Source organism: Aythya marila, assembly GCF_965140915.1.
Source record: "Aythya marila genome assembly, chromosome: 12".
NCBI classification, from domain to species: Eukaryota; Metazoa; Chordata; class Aves; order Anseriformes; family Anatidae; genus Aythya; species Aythya marila.
Genome location: NC_139053.1, coordinates 7,158,072 through 7,179,692, shown reverse-complemented (window position 1 = coordinate 7,179,692; position 21,621 = coordinate 7,158,072). Strand labels below are relative to the sequence as shown.

General features: G+C 41.5%; 1 protein-coding gene across 1 annotated transcript in view; it reads right to left on the bottom strand.

Annotated features, from left to right (window-relative positions):
* The window catches only part of MMP2 (matrix metallopeptidase 2), a 35,433-nt gene extending 15,165 nt beyond the window's left edge, over positions 1-20,268 (bottom strand). Inside the window, exons 1-7 of the mRNA XM_082770170.1 lie at positions 19,984-20,268; positions 15,056-15,282; positions 12,843-12,991; positions 10,622-10,750; positions 8,849-9,022; positions 2,734-2,907; positions 507-680 (exon numbers count right to left, since the gene is read on the bottom strand). Coding sequence (XP_082626296.1) covers positions 507-680; positions 2,734-2,907; positions 8,849-9,022; positions 10,622-10,750; positions 12,843-12,991; positions 15,056-15,282; positions 19,984-20,127 — 1,171 coding nt within the window. The 5' untranslated portion in view covers positions 20,128-20,268. The remainder of the gene's footprint in view (positions 1-506; positions 681-2,733; positions 2,908-8,848; positions 9,023-10,621; positions 10,751-12,842; positions 12,992-15,055; positions 15,283-19,983) is intronic.
* Positions 20,269-21,621: the final 1,353 nt, after the last annotated feature.

The window sequence follows — 21,621 nt, the reverse complement described above, 5'->3', positions numbered from 1 at the left end:
ATATTCACCACACAGACACAACATAAAGCTCCCTCCTTTTTTCTCTTTTTTTAAACATTTTTCTTCATCTTTAGCAATATCTGTCACAAGTGTTCATTGTTTACATTTAGCATTTGTTCCTGGTTTGTCCGTTCTTGCATAACTAGAGAAGTACCGTAGTCCTTGGGAGTTTGGATTTGGAGGGAAAAATTGGTCATGAAAGAAACACTTTTTCAATTACTTTTTTTTTTTTTTTTAAAGGGGGGGAGGGTGGTTTTTATATTTTGGAAATACACTTCCACTGCAGTTTTAGGGAGACTTAATGTTTCAGGCAGATGAGCCCTGGGGTGACTTGTTAAGGTTTTTCTCCCATTTGAATGTAGGGGTTTTGCTCAGATACTGGGTGGGGGAGAAGTGCCATAAACAGAAAGGAGTGATAGGTGTGAGAATGAAATTGTAACGAGCGTGGTGCCGTCCTTGTGCTCAGTGTGCTGTTCCCATTGCATGGCTCTGAGAAGCGGAGTTACCTTGGTCCGGACAGAAGCCCCACTTGCGGTCGTCGTCGTAGCTGCTGGTGGAAGCACACCACAGCTTGCCGTCATTGCGACCTGCGCTGGTACAGGAGTCGTACTTGTTCCCAAGGAAGATGAAGGGGAACACGCAAGGGGCTCCCTCTGAATTTCCACCGACTGTTGACATGGCTGTGGAAAGCGATCGGAAAACACATTGAGAAGGGAATCCCTTTTGTAGGATTAAGCTGATGCATCTTCTCCTAAGCTACACGTGAAAAAGAGAGAGAAAATCTGCAATCCTCTTAACTAGAGAGTATGATTAAAACTAATAGTGAAGAACAAAATCCTCTGACACAGGAAAGAGGCCACTGCAATGAACTTGCCTTTAGTTCTGGTGGGAAAGAGAACAAGCCCTGGACCCAGGTGCACAGCTTAGAGAAAGAAGCAGTTAGTGGTGTTCTGTGGAAGAGGATTGCACAGTGAGTACTTCTGTGGGGCCACTTTGATAATGCCTTTCCTCACAATGCTTTGAAGTGTCTCAGCTAGGTTTAGTGTCAGGAAGGTTAAAGGGCTACTGATTATCAACTGGTTGGTAGTTGTCCCACTGAAGTACTAGCTTTCAAGGAAAAAAGTGTCCTGAAGAGTAGTCAAAATGTCATCAATTCCTAATAATTGATGACATTCTCTCACAGAATAGTGAGACAACATTCAAACATTCTCTCACAGAATAGCTATAAACATTCAAACGTTCTCTCACAGAATAGTTATAAAATAGGGTGGCTTTTTTTTTTTTTTTTCTTTTGATAATACTAATGCAAGAACTTGCAGAACTTTCCCGCAACTGCTTTCTCAGCTGTATAGCATATGGCAGTAATATATAGGAAAAAACACTTGCCTATGTGCACATACAAATATTTTCTGGAGGGAAGAGCATGAAACTAAATCAAAAATTACATGTTGAAGTAGGTATCACAAAAAACATGACAGAAATATGAAATTCATTTAATTGAGTTAATTAAATAGGAATACAACCTAGGAATTACTTTCTTTGGAATTACAATTCCTTTCAAATTATAGTCTGTCTTCTTAGAAGGTACAGAAGAGCAGCACAAAGGTAAAGCTGGTTGTCTCCCTGATTATTATTATTTATTGATCACAATTAATAAGCCAGGAAATAATGAGCACAGCTGCCAATAACAGTTTATACCGGGGGGGAGGAGGGAGGAACAACTTAAACCCTTTTGTTGTTCCAGTAACAGAGACTCTATTATCTAGGAGTTTTGATGTATTGATTCCAGATACATTGGTTCTTCTGCTTGTTGGACCATGCTTTAGATTTCTACCTTCCTAACTATGTAGCAAGTTATATTGAGTTTGATCCTTTATATTTCTATTTTTTTAAATCATCTGTAAGGTAAAATTAAAGGGTTAAACCTGGATGTCAGAATTAATAAGAAACCAAACACTGATACAAACCCACAGTTGAAATTGCTAGGCTGTTTTCAAAGGACTTGAAATACAGGGTGCATCTGTGTGCTCTCAGCTGGCCTTTGTGCCAGCGGTGGGCTGAAGTTTATGGTCTGTCATGTACGATCGTAGCTGTGCCTTGCCTCCGGTAAAAGGCTGAGATTTTAGAACTGCAGCAGCTAAATAGCTATGGCTATAGCCTATATCCTAAATTGAACACCTGCCAAGCTATAAATTATTTTTGTTCTTCTACGTAGTAAAATTCAAGTTTCAGAATATCAAAAACTGTGAAGAAAGCAGATGTTTATTTTTCTGGGTAAACCATTTCCCTTAGTTCTCCCGAACTGCTCAGAAGATCTATTAGCTGGAGCTTACCATACTAAACAGGATTACCTTTTTTTCCAATGTAAATGTTAAGTGTTACTTATTGACAGGTATAAGCTAAAATATCAGTCATGGTTTATTCTGTCACATGAGACTTCTCTTCCAGGGCCATTAACAAATTGTAGTCTACTCAATGAACATTCCTATGGTTCAAGGACTTCCGTGTGTCCCTTGTAAGTCTGGTGTAGTGCTGTATGCTACATGCAGTATACTTTAAATAGATTGCTTGTCTTAGTTACTTCCTTGGCCACCAATGGGTAAACTGTGCTTTACTCATTGACCTTTACATGCTCTGGTGTATGTGTAAAACAAAACAACAACAAAAACCTTCAATTTTCATTACTTAAACCAATGACAAATGAGACTGTTCCACAAACAATGTTCCCCTTACCAGTCTCTGGACAGAATCCATATTTCTTATCTCTATCGTAGTCTTCAGTGGTTCCACACCATCGGTACCCATCTGTCCTGCCTTCTGTTGTACACTGGTCATAGGACTGGCCTTGAAATTTAAAGGGAAATTTGCACGGCTGCCCGTCGCCGTTGCCACCCATCGTAAAAAGTGCTGTTGGGAAACCAAAAGGTGGAGATGTCAATACCCAATGCTCAATATCCACAAGGAATCATAATGTGCCAGTGGTGATGTGTGAAGGTCTTGACAGTGATTAGTTATGCATTGTGTGCAGTGCTGCTCACTTAAAACCTCTATTTTACACCAAAAAGGAAATGCTTTGAGAAGACGGGCTGTTACAGTCTATCAAGTAGGGGAATGAAGAGCACAAAGGAAGACCTCGCTATGAGTGAACTCAGAATGAAGAAAATCTAAGCTGTTGGAATGTTAGCTAGGATGGTAAACATCGTACAAAACCATGGACAGGCTAGATTGGTTTTCCTAATTGTCTTGTGCTTAAGTTTTCTGCTTCTTTAAGATGCTGGCTTATGGCAGAGTTAGCCAGATGATATATCCTGGAGGCATTTCCCCTAGGCTTTGCTTCTCACTTCCAGAGTCCTTGCAGCTGGGCTCAGGCGCTCCCTAGATAAGCAAGACAGGAAGAACAGGAGTCCTGCGACCCAGCTGAACACTGGGGGCTCCTCCTGCCTCCTGCTTTGTCAGGGTCCCCAGTGTAGCTGAAGCAGCCATAGGTCTTCTAGGGGGTGTTTGTTGTTCATGCACATACATAGACAGGTCCCCAGGGCTCACCATTGAGAATCACAATTCTCTCATGTGGGTGAAGAAGGATAAGTTAGCCTGAGCCAGGAGTTCTGGGACCTGTTCGGGGATTTTAGTAAATTCTCTGGCATATCCAGTGGAAGACAGATATACATGTAATCCTGTACTGGTTTAAAAAAAAAAAAAAAGTCCAAAGGGAATTCTATGAAAATGCAGATGCCTCAGAGCATCTGATGTCTTTTGAATCTGCCTGTCTCTTCTCCTGGCCACTCCTTCAGGAATCCTCAGTGTCTGTGAGTGCCACATGCTGGTGGGAGGAAGCCCTCAGGGCAACAAAATGGGTCAGGCCCTGCACTGAACTGAGACCAAAACAAATCCTCTGTACAGCCATATGCTAATTCTCCTTGAGATTTAAGAACAGCACCCTGAAAAGAAGTAACTCTGCATGAATTCCCAGTATAAAGAACACCTAATGTGGCCTTTTTAAGGTGCCCAGGGGGTCACCTCTCTCTCATTCCCCATTTAAATCCAAAGCTAAAACCCAAACACATATGCAGGAAGGCTTGCTAATTTGTTTATAACTTTGCTGTTATCATTTCTGATGACCAAAAAGCTCTTGTAGCCCCAGTGTCTTTGTGTAGGTTTTGATGGTTTTTGTCTTTGCTTAGTCTGATGCACTGCTGGGAAGAGACATTGTTTATGAACAGGCTTCACTTTTTAGAGTAGGGATAAATAAAAAGTCAAGACCTTTCCAGGCTGAAGGGCAACTGAGAATGGTTCTGATGATGGGATGTTGTGACACGAGTGATTGATTCACTTTGCCTTTTCCACTTAAATCAGTAATTGGCCACTGCATCAGGGGCATGAACCAGCAGGCTACTGAAATAAGTTCCAGTCCCAGTACGGAGAGGACTTGGACCCTGCAGGCCTGGCTCACATGGGTGAGTTTGCAATTCTGATCCTGCCAAGCTCTGTGTCCAGCATCCTTCGCGTGGAAGCAGCCTCAGAGGTCCTGTCTCTAGGCAAAAGGTGCTATCAGTGTAACTGCAACACACACTGTGCCTTCCTCAAAGAACAAGCTGCAAATGTAACAGAATAAAAGGAAAATACAAACAAGTTAGGGAACATACTAACTAGAATTATGTTTATACTGATTGGAAAAATGCTTTTTTTTTTTTTTTTTAATGATAGATTTGGAAAGCAGAATTAAGCTGAGTTGTTTAGATGACTCATTTACCACATGAGCTGCTTCCAGCTCGAGACCTGGCACGCTCTGTATTTTAATGGCTTATTTTTTTTAGGATTGGTTTAAACATGGCTCAGTTGCAGAGACCATATAGAAAGTTGGTCTCATACTGCTTTGCAAGGAGTCCTTCTGAGTCACAGTCAGAAAACAACTTTTAATTTTGCTTGAGGTAACATCACGTGATGGTAACCTCCGTGGTTTAAGATTGCAAAGATGCCCCCCTGCTCCCTGATTAACTGGAAGAGGCTTTGCTTTAACATAAACAAAAATTAAGGAGACGAGATCAGTTTCCCCCAAAACATTACAAAAGGTTTAGTGACGTGTAAGATCTTTAAAAGGGCCTGACTCTTGCTCTGCATCATGCCAAGTTCAACAATTTAAGAATTAGTAAAGTTCTACAGCTGTGACAGCAGATTCAGACTGGACACTGCTAATCCGTGAGCTGTGCTGGTGGTTCTTCCCAGAAAAATCAGCCTCCTGTGATGCAAGGAAACCTTGGGCTGGAAGGCTGCTCAAAACCCAGTGGCACAGACCTAAGGTGGAGGTAGCTGCAGCTGTGTGAGGTGAGGGCTCTGCCTGGGAGAGCAGGCAAGCAGCAGTGCCAGGCTGTTTTATCAGTGTCCAGTGCAAGGGAGGTATTTGATTCCTCTGCAAGCCCAGCAGCCCACCTTTTTCTGTTGCTCCTATTCAGGACGCTGCCTGGGGTTCTGAGCTGGTCTGACCCAGCCTTCTGCCTTGAATGAAGGTCTTGGTGTGAAAGATGGCATAACAGGGAAAACCAAGCTGGGTTAAACCCCAGCCACCTCTCGGCGATGTGTGACCAGCTGATTAGGGTTAGGGTGGGCATCTCTCCTTCATAGGGGAGGTTGTGGAGTTAGGCAGTTAGCAGCAATGGTAGGTGTTGGAGGACAAAAGTTAGGAGCCCAAACTCCCTGTAGTGTTAGTGGAGTTTGGTGGAGTGATTCAGTGCCCTTGGATCCTATATGGCAAAGGAGAGGTTCCACACATCTACGTAAGACTCATGTAGTAGGTGGGTAACTTTCTACTTTCCCTTATTCTGCTTTGGAAACATAGTTGAATCAGGCTACAAAATTAGGATGCAGACCTGAGATTAACTTTAGAAAGGCCTGGTGCAGTACCACAGCCCTAAGGAAAGTGTTTCCAAATGTGCAGTGTGGCGTATTGGGAAGAACTGAAACTAACTTTGGTGAATTAAAAGGCGGAGGAACAAACACTGACAACTAGGAATGTTGCCCCCAACACAGGCTATATGATGTAAATCCTTCCCTATCTGAATTTATTAGCAGGGGTTAGCAAATGGAGTCTTGGAATAATGAGTGAACAATACTGCTCTGAATTTAATAAGAAACATCTGTGCATAACTGCTCAAGGATCTTGCAAAACAATTACATCAGAAACAAAAGGCTGAAACCCTTCTGTTCCGTTTCAGAAACCTTGACACAAGCATTTCCAGGAACACCAATTTTTTGAACCAACTCTTGAACAACTTACTGAGAGTGCTTCACTGCTCACATTTTCTGTCTCATCCAGTTCTAGGGTTTTACAAAGGTATCAGTCATGGTGTGTGAATGCCTGTTTGTCCAGCTACCTATAATTTGGGCTTCATTCCTACAGTATCTGAGGAATGAAGATACAATTTCATGTGTTTTAAAAGAATAAACCCACTTCTGCACTTTTCAAGCTGGAAGGATTAACCTTTGAGAGGGAAGAGTTGAGGAAATATGGGGAACGAAGGAGATGACAAAGTCTGAGGAAAGAATGATTCTGTGGTTGCGTGCATGCATGCAATGTACTCAAGTAAATGTTAGGCTAAAGAGGCTAGTTCTGAAAGGGATGTAGATAATTACATATATATATTTTGATTAACCGAAATCTGTTAAAAGTTCATACCCCTGCTTGTTTACCTGCTATAGTCCTAAATAGCTGTTATCGAGAGCTGGGATCTACTGTGGTGTGACATATAATGAGCAATTAGGTTTTTGGAAATAAAAAACAAAACTAAACTTTTTTTTTTTTTAAATCATAGTAGGGCTAGAAGACTGATTATATTCCACAAGAGATTTTCTTTGCCAACTGCTGCCATGATAATACAGAAAAACTTATACTGGAAAGTGTACAATCCTGAAACTAAACTTGAGCAATTCCCCATCTGTTTAGTGTTTGGCTACAACACTAAACCAGAGATAGCAAAGAACTTTTGAAAACAGAGTATGCAAACTTTTTCTACACATGCATATTTGTGATCTGTTAAAAAAAAAAAAAAAAAAGTGTACTTAACTGACACATGCAGAGTAACACACACACGTGTTTCTACAGTATTTGCTGAGGCTTCCTGGGACGTGTCAGGCTGTGCTTGTGCATTCTTGTCCTGGCAAAACCCTGACCATGTCTCATTTTGTTATCTTGGCATTTTAAGCATCACTAACTTTCTTTAAGCAATCTGCATTCTCTTTCCTCCTACTTCATGTAGCCATAACTTTATAAATAAATTTAGCACTGTTATTCCAACCAGGATTAGCACAAGTCTAACAGAAGTTCCACTGTTCTGTTTTGATCTCTTTCATAGCCCTGCTGTTACTTGCTATGCGCTAGCAGTAGCAGGCAGGAGATCTAGTGATGCTGTGGGACCATTGCTAAGGATGTCAAGTAACAGGAGTGAGGAAACACTGCCTGCTGCCAAAAGCTGATAGCAACTGGTTGTGTACAAAGGGCAAAAATGGATATGGGAAACTGCAGTATGGGGAGTGTACGGCAATGCAGGTGCCAGCACTGGAGCTGGCAATCAGGAGATGGCACAAATGGTTAAAAGCCCCTTCAAGTCTTTGCTCTTCTCTCTTCTGGTAAGTCAGCACTGCAGCTACAGCTAGTTATACTTCATTGCTTCTCTAAAGTTTTCCTGCTGTGTGCTATACAGAAGATCAAAGTAATGCTTGCACAGTATTGAATTAGCTGAAATCTTGTATCCAGTGGGGTCATCAAGAGTTTCAAGTGTATGAATACACTCCTGATGCTTAGCAGGAAACACGTTATCATATAATTTCATGTTAATGATATTATGTGTATTTTATATAAAGTTACTGCTGCATGACAGCACTACACAACTTGTCTAATCTGCAAATGAGTGTTTCCTAAAAGTCCGATTGCAAAATAAATTGCTTGTAAAGCCAAGGATTCTGTTCAGATTTCAAAAAGCTGAAAATTCAGTATGATTTTAGCTGTCTTAGACCCACTTTTTGTACAGATGCTGACACAGAATTAGGATTTCTGACAGTGTTCCTGTACCTAAAGTGAACAACTGGAGCTGCTCCATGAGTAAGAGTACTAAGGCAGACGTTGAAACAAAACCCTAAACTCAAAACGTGAGTGCTCTCCTAGCTAGCAATTAGCAGTGCGCCAATTTATTAATGACTTTGTACCAGCATGGACATCCACTTGCAATTCAATCATTTTCATTTTGAAAAGCAGTCAAAGGACATTTAAAGGGTTGTTGTGACACTAACAGTGTCATGTTGCCCAAAGAGGGCTCCCAGACTCAGGTGGCCTGGGCGAGCAGTTGCTAAAACCGGTCACTTGGTACGTGAGGTTACAGAGACTTGGCTTAACGGGGTTCCTCCTGAACTGTCAGGCTTTTTCAGTTGCTGCTCTTGAAGGAGATGCCATTGCAATTGTTAGTGGAATGGCTTGTGATCTGGGGAGAGATTTTGGTCCTTTAGTGTGCTTTATCTCTGAGTTTGTCCCTATCCTTATTTTAAAATGTGGTTGGTTGCTCCCGGGTTGTGAAACGGAACCTATGTATCCCTGATGTGTACGGGGGGCCTGTGTGCTTCAGGCACGTCTTCAGTGTGTCCTTGGTTTTAAGGAGAGGACTGGGCCTTGCGTCACTGTCAGTTACAAATTCTTCTACACTGAGGGATTCTTTAGGGAGTGTTAAAATGGAGATATTAAAGATCAATAAATCTAGGTCTACCAGAAAGGAACTGGAAAAAGTACAGAGAGAAGGGATAAACAAAGCAAGTAGGGACCAACCTATCAGGGAGCAAAACATTTGAAAAAAAAACTTCTACTTACACTCATGGGGACAAAAGCCATATTTGCCATCTGCATCAAAGTCTTTTGTTGTGGAACACCAGAGGAACCCGTCACTGCGTCCTGCGTCTGTGCAGCTGTTGTATTCCTTACCATTGAACCAGAAGGGAAACTTGCAGTATTCTCCATCTGCGTTTCCATACTTCACTCTAACCACTGCAAAGAGAACAGATGCAATGGGGAAATTAGTCACTGACCAATATCAAAATTAGTCTTTGGACCTGTTTTTCTTTCTCCTATTTTTTGTATTTTTTTTTTTTTCCTGGAGAATACTGATACAGAAATGTAATGTGGATTTCCACTTTGAAATTCTGTATGCTGTTAGTCTCTCTATTGGCAAGATGATCAGAGCTGAAATAATAACTGGTAATTTTGAGAGAATTACATAGATATTACTCATGGTGAAGTGTTAGAACGAACAGGCCTTAAAATCAGCCCAGAAAAATATATATGTTGTTGTTACTATGGCAATGCAAACTTCTAAACATGCCATTAATACATTTAGTAATTTAGCCTCTTTGGTAATGTGGTCTAAAGTGTTCAGTATAGTTTGAAAGGTTCCAGTTGAGCATGAGCTTGACTATGCCTTGTGCCTCATAAACCACATCGGTATTTGCAATTTGACTTGAACAAGATCTGCTGCACTGGGGGATATGGTGGTAATGCAGGCACACCCAGCTCCCAGGTTTTATTTCCATTTGTCACATGTAAACATTTTTTTCTTAAGACTGCAGTACTGGTGCTCTAGCATACGTGACTGTACAAATAACTCGCTTATCCATAGCACTTATAGTAGCAGGAACTACTTAAGCAGTATATCCAGTGATACAGAAAAGAGTTTCCTCCTGTTCGTTATTGTTCTGAGGCAGGAATCCAGCCCAGTTACTACAGACACCAGTTGAGGTTCTGCTAAAGTCAAAAGAAAGCCAAACAGAGGGAATTTGACTATTTTGGTATTAAAGTTCAATTATTTTTTCAGTGAGAGGACAACTGAGAAAACTAGATTTTGAAATGAAAGGTAAACATGAATTTGCATTCTTATTCTAAGATTTCCACTTTATTTTACAGTAAGAAAGTTATAATTAGTAATATATGATTGTGGTGAAGTCTAGGCAGAATAAAACATGTTCCAAACTACTAATGCTTGGTCTTGTTTGTCTAGGTCAGGTGATGGTCTCTGGACTTCAGTTGCTTTATTGTAAAAGGCAGTGGCCAACTGCCTGCTAAGGACACTTGGAGTTGTTCTTAATCCACTCGGCATGAGGGATTTATATTTCATTTGTTTATGACAAACACCATGAGTATATACATTCTTATTCAGGCAGATGGTTCCATTTTTAAAGACTGGAGCCACAGTTTAAGTCATCATAAAGGGGAGGTCAGCAGGAAAGCGCTGGACAGTCTGCCTCTTACAAGTGAACAAGGTATTGCCACTTGTGCACTGAAGCATTCAAAATCACAGTCCTGGCTTTGTACTTTTCCCACCCTTTGTGCAGCATCAGGCCTGTTATTAATTCATTTTTTTCAAGGGGTAATGGTAGAGGAACAGAAAGGGAAATCCTATGGAACAGTCAGGAATTACATAAGCATTGTGTAGAGAACAATTTAAATTGTGTGAATTAATTTTCATCTGTAGGAATATTTTCCCTAACATTTATTGTTGTGTCAATGAAAACATTTTAATGCAGTGCCTGAAGCAGCGCTAAAGCAGAGCAGTCAGCAGACCATATGTTCTGAAGCATTTAAGTTTGGTACCTTGCCCCTCTCCAAGAGTCCACAGTTCATCATCATCAAAATGGGAGTCTCCTCCAATTCCTGGCCCCGGCGCGAAGGCGTGAGCCAGGAGACCGTCTTTGCCATCAAACGGATAGCCATCGCCATGTTCTGCAGGAGAAAGCAGACAAATAAAGCAGTTTCTAATGACCTCAACTCTGTCAGAGTGTGTACATGAATAATGATTATCGTATGTACTTTCCCACCCAAGGCAGCAGCAGAATATTCTAGTGAGTGGTATGGGCTGGGCTGGCAAGACTGAACTGGAAGACAGGAAGCCAATTCTTACAGAGAACATGAAGTGACAGTCCTGTGGTTGTCAGAGCGTGTTGTTTTATATATCACAAGTATTGTGGAAGGGACTCAAAGGCTGAGAAGAGCAGTGAAATGTAGTACATTGGATGTACGACTGCATGCACACTGTTACTTCTCTGTGGAGACTGGTAGGAGCTATAAAATAAATGTTGTGAATGAGAGAGATTTTTTGGAGTACTTGTTTTGGTCCCTAGCACAGACTTTAAGGTAAAGGCAGGCTTCTTGTTGCAGGCTGCTTTTGTGCCTCAGACTGCTGTGCTCTTTTCTTTGCACAGGATACTGACTATTTAAGCAGGAAAGCAAATGATCTGCATGTTTCTCAGCAGTGAGCATCTGGAAAGCTAGCTCTTATTCAGCGCCCTGCGTCCTCTGAATGAGCCTATCCCTCTTCCACATCAACCACTCCGAGACTCAGGCTGCTCACAGGGCAACAGCATTTTAAGTAGCTCTCCTGTAATTGCACTGTAGGCTTTTCTTGGAAGTACACCGCATGTGGGTAAGGCAGGCTGGCAAGGGCATAACCCTGGTATTCATAGCTTCCCCACCGCAGTGACCTGTGCTTCAAAGCTGGCTGCCAGCATCTCCAGTTGCATCATTTCAGGCCTTTTGGTCTGATGGCTTGCCATTTAGCAGAAGCCTTCAATACACAGGCTTGATTCTCTATTCTGTTACACTGATTTCATGCTGCTGTCAGCCTCTTAATACTAGTTCAGTTCATTCATTTCAGTAGGCTACTGTGTCAGTTGTTCAGGGAGTGAGATTTTGACATGAATTTAGATACTTCACTCCCATGCTTTGCTTAAAAATGAACAGCATTGGGGATGTCCCAACTCCTGTGAATCTGTAGGCAGTAAGGTGATAAGGATGAGTGAATGTGGGAGAAATTCCCCCACTATTTCTGAGCTGAGTATAATCAGCAAGTACTGAAATCAGCAGGAACACTTCTGCTTTTGTAAGACTTCTTTCTTGTGAACCAAGCCAGCCTGGATGAGGATCTGAAGTTTTGGGTTCTGTACAGAATCTCTGAAGCTTTTGAGGTCAACTCATCAGTAGCTAAAGCAAAGAAAACCAGCTTGAAATGGAGGCTTTTACAAAGAGCTCTCTTATTCTTTGAACTGTTCACTTCACTTCCCAAGTCTACCTCCCAAGTGACTGGCTGTACAAGTATCTTCATTAGTATTAAAAATTCTATGACTGCCTGTAAGAAGCTAAAATGCCTCAGGTATACACTGAACAGTTATGTATGCTCTTTCAGAGGAAACCAAAAATAATTGAGAAGGCATGTACAACTAAAATGAATCAAGTTGCTCATCAGCTGAGCAAAAGCCAGAATTTAGCTTAAGATCCATGTTTTGAAATTTTTCAAAACCAAAGAATGTATTGAAAGTCTTCAGTTTGCTATGCTAAAGAACAGAGACCAGCTATGGAGTTAAAATTGAAAGGATCAAATCCATTTTTAAGGTCCCATACGTTAGGACCTCTGCCGCTACTACTGGAAAACTGAGCATGGAGCTACAAATGAAGGCTACGATGGCTTTTCATTCTTTTTTGTGGCGGGATGCCAGCTCGCATCATCTGAAGATCTGTACCAATATTTCCTGTTTTTATTTCTGATTTGTAAATTTAGAAATAAAACGTTGCCCCTAGCAATTCTCTTTTGGAAAGATAAATATAGAATAAGGATATTGTATAAATATTTTTCTCTGACTCTCATATAAAAAAGAAAAAAAGTGAAATTAGATCCTAGCCTGTGTAAGCCAAGTGCAAACTAGGACAAGGTTTGCCAGAAAGGCTCACGGGTACTACTTATTGAGGGTAAGTCATTCCAATACTAAGGATTAATGAAAGGAACAAAACCAAAAACATATGGAAAAACAGAAAAATATACCCCATCGGCCAAAATTAATCATAATGTCTGCTTCTCCATCATGTATTCGGTTAAATCTCAGCGGTGTGACATCACTCCAGACTTGAAAGGCTCGGGCAAAGGCATCATCTACTGTCTCGGGATCCAAATCCGGGGTATAGCCTATAATCCTTCGAGGTAAAAGGAAGAGTTAAGAAACACATAAGCCTCCTCCCAGTATTTGTTGCTTACTGATCTTAATGCTGAACAGACTTGGAAAGGGGTTAAGAGGTAACACTGCTCCATGTGAGGTCTGGACTTCACGCTGCTTCAGAGGCGTGTTTAGATGTGGCACTTACTATTTATTTTCCTTTGGAATCGACACAGCACCATGAATTATTTAGACAGAGGCTGTGAAAGTTGCGTGGCATTGGCCGTGCACAAAATATTCAGGGATTTGCATCGGTGCTGGCAAGACAACACCTCATGTTCTTTCACTTGGTTAGATGTGAGACTGACATTTTTGGGACCTACATAATGAGCTCACAGGTCATGCTCTCACTTTAGACCTGAACATACCAGCACATCCCTGATTCATAAGATTTAGCTGCCAGAAAAAAAAGCTCAATATAATTCTGAAAGTCTCAAGGCTGGATTGCTTTTCCTCTAATATCAAGAAAAAAGCAGCCCTTCTCCCTCACCTTCATAACTAGCTATGTATTGTTTTATGCCAAGTGAATATTAAGTCTCCACCAGTGCGTTGGTTACACTGGTGGTAGGATATATGAGGAAGCACGAGGTTAAAGCATGTGGGATAAAGCCCTACACCTGACTTAAAAAAAGGGAAAACTCATAAATATATATATATGTATTTTAATTTATATGTGCTGATTGGACTTATTAGTGCCTTGTATTACAGCCAGCTAACAGCTGTGTAAAGAAAAGTTTCTGACCCTTTTCTGCTGTTGTGTGTAAGGGATGAAACTACTTCACGCGTAGGGATAACATTATCAGAGGAGGCATAGCAGCCATATGGAGCTGTGAGAGCTGCCACAGGTTTTTTCAGCATTCATTAAATGGTCCCAGAATGCAGGATGTGTTGAGTCGTAACTCGTGAGGCAGCAGCACACCAGGTCATGCACCTAAGACAAATTTGCTGTTTGTTCTGTCCTGCCAAAGGTTCTGTCCTAGCCCACTTGAGCCAATGGGATGTTTTTATTATGGACTTCAGTAAGAGCTATATTGGTCCATAACCCTCTAGGGCAAGAGTTAAAAATGAAAATATGCTGAACCTATTGCAATAGGTTTGCTTTAAATCATTTCACCTGACCTCTAACTGCTGCTCACATCTATGTGCTTGGTCTGTGAGGCAATTTTGAGGCTGCTTAGATCCCCAAACAACGGTGTGATGGCACAGCCTTCTTTCATTGAGGCTGAAATCCCTTGCATTTGCCATAGTACAGGGTATGGAAACAGTGGATTAATTAAGCGTGGTGCTTTGCCAGGCTGTGGCAATTGACTGCAGCTTAGCAATTAGAAATTTCTGTGTTCATAAGTGGGCATTTCTGAACTCTTAGAAATAATGCATATACTGGGCATACTATTTTAATACTATGTTGCCTAAATTTTAATACTATATTGCCTAAGTTTTCATGTTCCTCATGTTGTTAGATCATCTGTTTAATAGGGAAAGATCTTAGTTTTAAATTTGGTAGAATTGTTTGCTCCCTTTGTTGCATACTACTTTTTTTCTTATTGGCTGGCCACAGAAGGTGAATTTCATTTCATTGGGTTCGTGATTGTTTAATACTGTAAGCTGATAAGCAAATAATGCTTGTTTTATTTTAAAGTTTATTTGGTGATCTCCATTTTTATGGCTGCTGAATGTGGAGGACTGTGTCCTCCTCCACATCCTCTACAGTTTGTAAGTCTTGCAGTCCCACAAAGCACATGGGACTGCTGCTCTAGATCCCGTAGGATGCTTGCAGCAGAGCGGAGAAAACCAAAATCTCTTCAGTTCCATCCAGAACCAGAAAACTGAGTTTTAGATGATTATTCCTGAACCTTTACAATTAGAAATTTCAATGTTTGCTCAAGCATCTAGGAGTTGTCCAAACACAAGGAGATCATAATTCAAGGAATCCTCTGTAGGCTGCTAAACAACTTCCCTGCTTCAAAGTGCCTTGTTCAAAGGCACTACTTCTTAAAAGTGCTCTGGTTACGTACGAGCAACACCCCGCATCGTCAGGCAGTACCTGTATGTTATGTGGTTCTTTTCCCATTTTGGCTTTCTTGGAAAGAAGTTGTAATTGGCCACATCTGGGTTACCACAGCGGGGTTTCTTCATCGTCTCAATTGTATTTTGATCCAAGTCTCCTGTTTCGGGCAGCCCAAAAAATTTCTGCATTTTCTTCAAGGTATCTTTCAGTACAAATAAATTGCAATTGTCTTTTGGGCATCCATAGTACTTATTCAGGTATTGCTTGAAGGGAAAAAAAATAAGCACAGAACAAAAACTTTAAGATTCATAAAAGTGATAGGTAATCATTACAAATACAAACTGTGATTCCATGTTAGCTTTCCATCTGTAATTTGCAAGTTTTCTTTTCAAAATTCCTATTAGTAACCGAGATACCAGCAGAATCGCCTTAATTGACACAAACCATCCTTGATCACGCAACATTGCTAATTAAGCAATCATTTCCACTTTTAGCTATCACCTTTACTTAATGAATTGCTTTATTAATAAGTAGAGCATAGAGCTTTAATGTAAAACTACAAAGTAAAAATGAGTTTATCTTTTTTGGTTTCCTTATGATGTATAAATCTGCTTACAGTTTTAGATTTGGTGTATTTTTTTTTTCCTGGAAGACTCTGAGGATTATTGAGAAACTTGTCAAGTTAAGGTATCAAAGCAATCACACAAATGAGAGCACATTAATTGAAAATGAAAAAACAAACAAACAAACACAAAACAGCATTGTTTATTCAAACCACATAAAGCTATTTAAATGTTGTGTGTGTTTGGTTTTGAGTCAGCTGTTGCAAAGACTTTTGAAACATCTCAGTTGCCTGGACAGAGTGGCCAAACAATATCGGCATGCTTTAAAAACCATCGAGTGCTCCAGCAATTGTTAGGCTGGGCCTTTTGGTGTGTCTGTGGTGACAGATGACCATGTTTTCTCTCCTTAGAAAACAGTGGTCGTAAAGCATTAAAAAGGCAGCAGAAGTCCATTATTTTGATCTCTTCTCCAAAATAACATCCACCCAAGTCTTTTTCAGTTCCCATTTTGATTGTCAATCACCTGATTTAGTCACCTAATTAGGAGATGTAGCTCAGTTAAAAAAGAAAGAAAGGAAGAAAGGAAGAAAGGAAGAAAGAAAGAAATGAGGCAAAGAGCAGGTGAGGCATCAGTTCATGCCTTTGAGCCTCTGGATGCAGTTTGCAGACACACCACTGTGGTTCCACTTGTGTTAAATCTGCCTCCTGTGATGTGCTGCCCCATCCCTGAAAGTCTTTAAAAGACGTTTAGATGTAGAGCTTAGGGATATGGTTTAGTGGGGACTGCTAGTGTTAGGTCAGAGGTTGGACTCGATGATCTTGAGGTCTCTTCCAACCTAGAAATTCTGTGATTCTGTGATCCCAGAGGGGCAGGGGGGCAGTCTGTTCCCTGGTAGCACTTACAGTTCAGCAGCCTTACTTTTCAAATATGTGCTGATAAACGCTGTATTTATGTTAAACTAAACTGAAGGTAGGCAGCTGTGGCCCTGAGGATCCATACGTGTTCCCCACCTTCTGTGCAGTACACAAGTGAGCTCACACAAACAATTTAGGGTTTAGTAGTTTTTTCTCCTTAAATTCAGCATTGACTGCCAGAATAACTGAACTTCCTCAGGCAGAGACCAACCCTGCAGGAATGTCTGGCAGCCTCTAGCACATGGTGAGAGCTGCCATGAAAACATTGCCATTCCAAGTAACAGCGTGACCCCTCACACAAAGCAAAGAAGAAAATTTCCACTTATATCTCCAGCAACTGTGTAAAATCCTTAATCAACTCTATTCCTAACTGGAGATTAACAGATATGGCCAAACAGGCTGCTGGCTACTTAGGGGTGTTGGCTTCAGCGTTGGGATCCAAACTGAATTTCGGAAAACCTCTAGTTCAAGTTGTTGCCATTGCTTGGACTGTTAGAAAGGCCAGCTCAATCACATTGTTCAGCACAGGTACAGCTTTAGATTGCTGGATGCACATCCGCACTGAAGAGTAGATAAATGGATTCAGGTGAAGATGCTAGTTTGGGAGCATCCTGAATGCTAATTACCTACTGCCATCTAATAATTTTCTTTCACAGAGTCCAAACAGCTTGACTAACAGTCTGGTGCTGTAGGCTTTATCCAACAGTGAACTTTGCCATTCTCTTCTATGTGCACAGAGATTTCAGGAACCGCAGGCTGCAGTTTAGGGTTGCTTTACTGTGTGCCTAGCTCTAAAGGGAGTGCTACAGCCATGTCCAATGGCAGGTGTTCCCAAACTGCTGTGAGGGCATCCCACACTGGTGCTGAGCGAGGCACAGAGCTCAGGGATGCTGTGGCCGGTGATGCTGCTAGACAGAAAGGTTACCAGTAACACAGGAGAGGAAGAAGCATGCTGCAGGTACTGTACCCAACATATTAACTACAAATCCATGGCAGGAAAGAAACCCAAATAGATAAGGTAAAGGTGTACTTTCCAAAAATGTATCTGAAATATTATAGAGAATTATCTTTAACCAAGGAATCCAAGAAGTTTGACAGAATGACAGCACATGTGAATCTTTGTGATTTGAGTTATTTCCGAGGGAAATCTTACTTTATGTAGTTAATTGACTGAATTTCACCCAGAAGATGGGGGGTAAGACCTCTACATCAGCAAAACAGGAAGGGATATTTGATGATTGCAGTTGGTCAGGACATGGATTGCACCAACCTTTTTGTTAAGTCCTGGAGTACCTCATTCTACCCTGCCTAGGAAATGGCTCGGAGTTTACTCAGAGAAAGGATTTAATCAAGATGTTACACCATTTCCTTCAGGAGGTCCTCCAGTCACCTCCTGACTAAGCATAGACTATGCTAAGACTTTATGATTTTTATAACAATGTCTTCTGATGTGGTATTTCTCCAGTGAGGGCTGCAGCACTGGCAAGTAATGGTTTCACCATTGCTACCAGTAAGTCTCTGCTCAGAGCTAGTGGGGCCTTGTGGCTTTCTGTGCAATGCACCAAGAACGTGATCAAACAGACCTATTTAGAGCATCTGCTCCTATCCTGATTGTAATGTAGTTTTGATATTTTTTGTCTTACCCTCTGTTTGTATCTGCCAATGACGTACCATGACATAGCACAGACTGTACATCAGAACTGAAGTTTACTGAAGAAGCAGGATGCTGCTCTTGCCATTTTAGGTTTGCAGGCATGGTATAGAATGAAAAAAATAGAAAATGAGGCATGATAAAGAATTGTATTTGGTAGGATTCTAAATAACAAGCTAACCCCCTCTCAGTTTTTCCTAAAATGGAGATTTTAGTGAAGATGAGAAATGAACATAACCAGCTGTTCTATGAGGAGAGAATCCTGAAGGAAATGTAGTGTCTGTGTAAACCACATCTTGGCCTAGGCTGCGAAATTCAGTTTCCCCAGAGTCAGCAGGGAGCTGTGGTGATGAGGAATTTTGATCCAGCCCATTAATGAAACGGGGTCCAGCTGCAACATAGCAATTTGTGTCCCGATGCTGAGTGCTGGGGCTGTGCGGGTGGAGGGGGTGAGAGAAAGGCAGCCAGTGAGCTTTACCCAGGGACACAACCAGAAAGACAAAGAAGAAGTGCAGTGTTAAAGCAGCTTGTAATTTTCCTCTGAGTACACATAATAAATAGGTTGTTTGAAAGAAACAGAGACGAGGGGAGATGTGGATTGCTGTTATTGAATAAAAGCCTGACTGTGTCTAAGAAAATAGATTATTTCAGGGTGGTTAAATTACCATTAGACATGTCTGACCCCACTCTCCTCTCCCACACATGCTGCCCCCCATCCCCTGGCTGCCATGCTGCCAAGACAAAAGCCTGGGTGAATGTGTTTAGTTAAGGGCTGAGGAGTGCCCTTTTTGGGTCTGTTTTGTCTGTTTTTCTTAAACTTTCCACGACAGCCCCCATCTGGAAAGTCTCTCTACCCTCCCCCAGACCTTCTTTAACCTGGCAAGCTTTCCCAGGATGCACACCAGCTCCTCAAGAAAAGTGACCAACGTTCAAGCCTCTATATACTAAAATAAGAATAATTTATCTCAATCTTTCTTAATATGGGATCGCTGCTGAAGAAGAGAGATATCTATAATTTACATGCTAAAATAAGGTTAATCCATCTCAATCTCCCCTTAAATGGACTTTCCCATAATGTCACTTTTATGAAGGTCCACAGGGCTAAAATCAGGTTAGAATAAAACGCTGTAGAGTTATGGCCATAATTTGCTAATGTCACTTTCAAAAATCCAAACTCCTTTTTTTTTTTTTTTTTTTTTTTTTTTGTTCGAGATTGAATTTAGAAAAGACTATTTCTTTAAATGTCTGAGTTTTTTTGTTTTTTTTAGTCAGAAGTAGTCATAAGGGCTCATGAAACTCGAGCTAGCTTTCAATTGTAATTGTCCCTTAAAGCTGTTTATGCAATGCACAGCAAACAATCTGAGAGCAGAGTCCTGAGAGCTGGGTGATGCATGCATTAAGCCCAGGTTTACATAAGTGAGTCTCAACAGCCCTCCGTTCTGTTTGATTTAAGTCAAAAATCAGACATTTCTATTTGCTCTTTTCCCCTCTTACCATTGGAATCTGTTGATTACAGCCATGATGATTTAATGACATTATTTTGTACGTTATACATTCAGACTTAAGAAAAAACAAAAAAAAAAAAACAAAAACAACAAAAAACCACAAAACAAACCAACTTTCTTTGCTGTCTTTAAAATTTTTAAGAGAGGAAACATTGCTTGGCTCTAGTTTTCCCTTCTGAAAGCTGATACCTTTGCTCGCTAGCGAGCGCTTCCAGAGACTCTAGAGAGAGAATGCTGCAGTCATTTCCTAGCCCCAGCTGAAAGAAGAAAGAAACATCTGCTTATGAAACAACAATATAAATCTGAAGCAAAGATGAAACCAACACTTACCACTGCTAGTTCTTTGTCTGTTTTTGGAGTGCTGTCTCCCGGAAACTTAATGATTGGTGACGGTGCAGCTAAAGTTTTGCTAAAAAGATACACTTGGATTAATAGGACTTTAAAAACTAAGCCAAAGACAATGTGAGTCTTCATTCTGCCTAAACTTGTGCTGTCCTCTTTGGAAAAAGCTTTTTCCTGACTGCCTGTCAGTTACTTTAGCTGCACAGTACACCAGTTGCTTATATACACATCTTAACTCTCTGCACCGTTTTCTCTTTTGCTTGCTCTAGCAATTCCTTTGTATGTTTAAAACATCCAGATGCGCAGTCTCAAGCTACCACAAGAGGAAGTCTGAAAACTAGTGGAAACATGAGAAAAGGCAGTTACCAGATGTGATTGCTGTGATTTTAAGGTAGCAACAGGCAGATACTCATTACTCCTGAAAGAGGCACATTTTTTTCTTCATTTGCATGTATGAGAGCAGTTAGTAATGCCAGAGAGCAGCAAAAGGCAAGACCATACTTCATATTGAAGTGTCCGATGTAAATCTTAAATTTAAAAAACAAAACAAAACAAAACGTTTTCCTGCTGAAGTATTTGCATTATTTTTAGCCCATATTCTTGCCACAGACATCACAACCTGCCTTAGCCATATATATGGTTACACTCCTACCCCTCAGTAACCACTTGGATCACGTACTTTGAGGCAGCCCCTTCATGGAGCGGTGCGAGGCTTCTCGTCCCCCTCCTGCTGCACAAGCCCCGGATCTGTGTGCGTGGGGCTCACCGGCACGGGGCACTGGCACCACTCCCTCCCTGCTCGGTGCAGAACGTGGGTGCCGAGCTCTGGGTGAGACTCTTGGGGCCGGATCGGTGTGGTGTTTGTAGCCAGCTCGAGGCTTTGCCACCATGTGTGTGGCGGGTCACCTTTGACTCTCTGTGGGGTAAGAGAGAATTGGGCAAATTCTCCAATGAGAAGTTGTGCTCAACGGCTGGAGTTGGGGGAATTGTGCCAAATTCAGGGCTTGTGGCGTGAGTGTGGCCCATTGGTGCAGCTGCCTTCATCTGAAATTTTGGTGCAAGTATGGCCACTGTCATGGCTAAGCTTCTTACTCTGTCCTTCACAATATCGCCAGCTTGGAGGTGTTATTACAAGCTAAATGTTATTCTAGTTGAACGTCCTCAATCGTAGGGGCTTTCCTCGTGAGTTTTTAAGATGGGAGGCTGGCAATTCTGCATGAATGCAAACTGTGTTCTGGCCAGCCAGCTGGCACGGAGCAGTTCCTATTAAACTCAAGTGCAGCCACCAGGGTTCCTCTGAGCCCTATGTCAGGAGGGCTGCAGCACCTTTCCCCTAAATGTTGTTGAGCAAAATGCATCTGGATACAACGATCTCTACCAAGTAGGGCTCTTAATGAAAAGGAAATATTTTGCTGGTGTTCGGTTATGTGTTAACAATACTTTGGGATTTGATATTGACAGTTCTTCGACTTAACTAACGTGGAGCTGTTCTGCCAGCTGCAGCCCATCGCCTGTGAACCAAATGATCGATTTCAAACTGGGGGCCAGGCACTTCAGGGAGGAGCATTCCCAGGAGCTTTTGCTGCCCATGCAGCTCTGGTGAAAAGCAGGCACTGCAGCTGTATG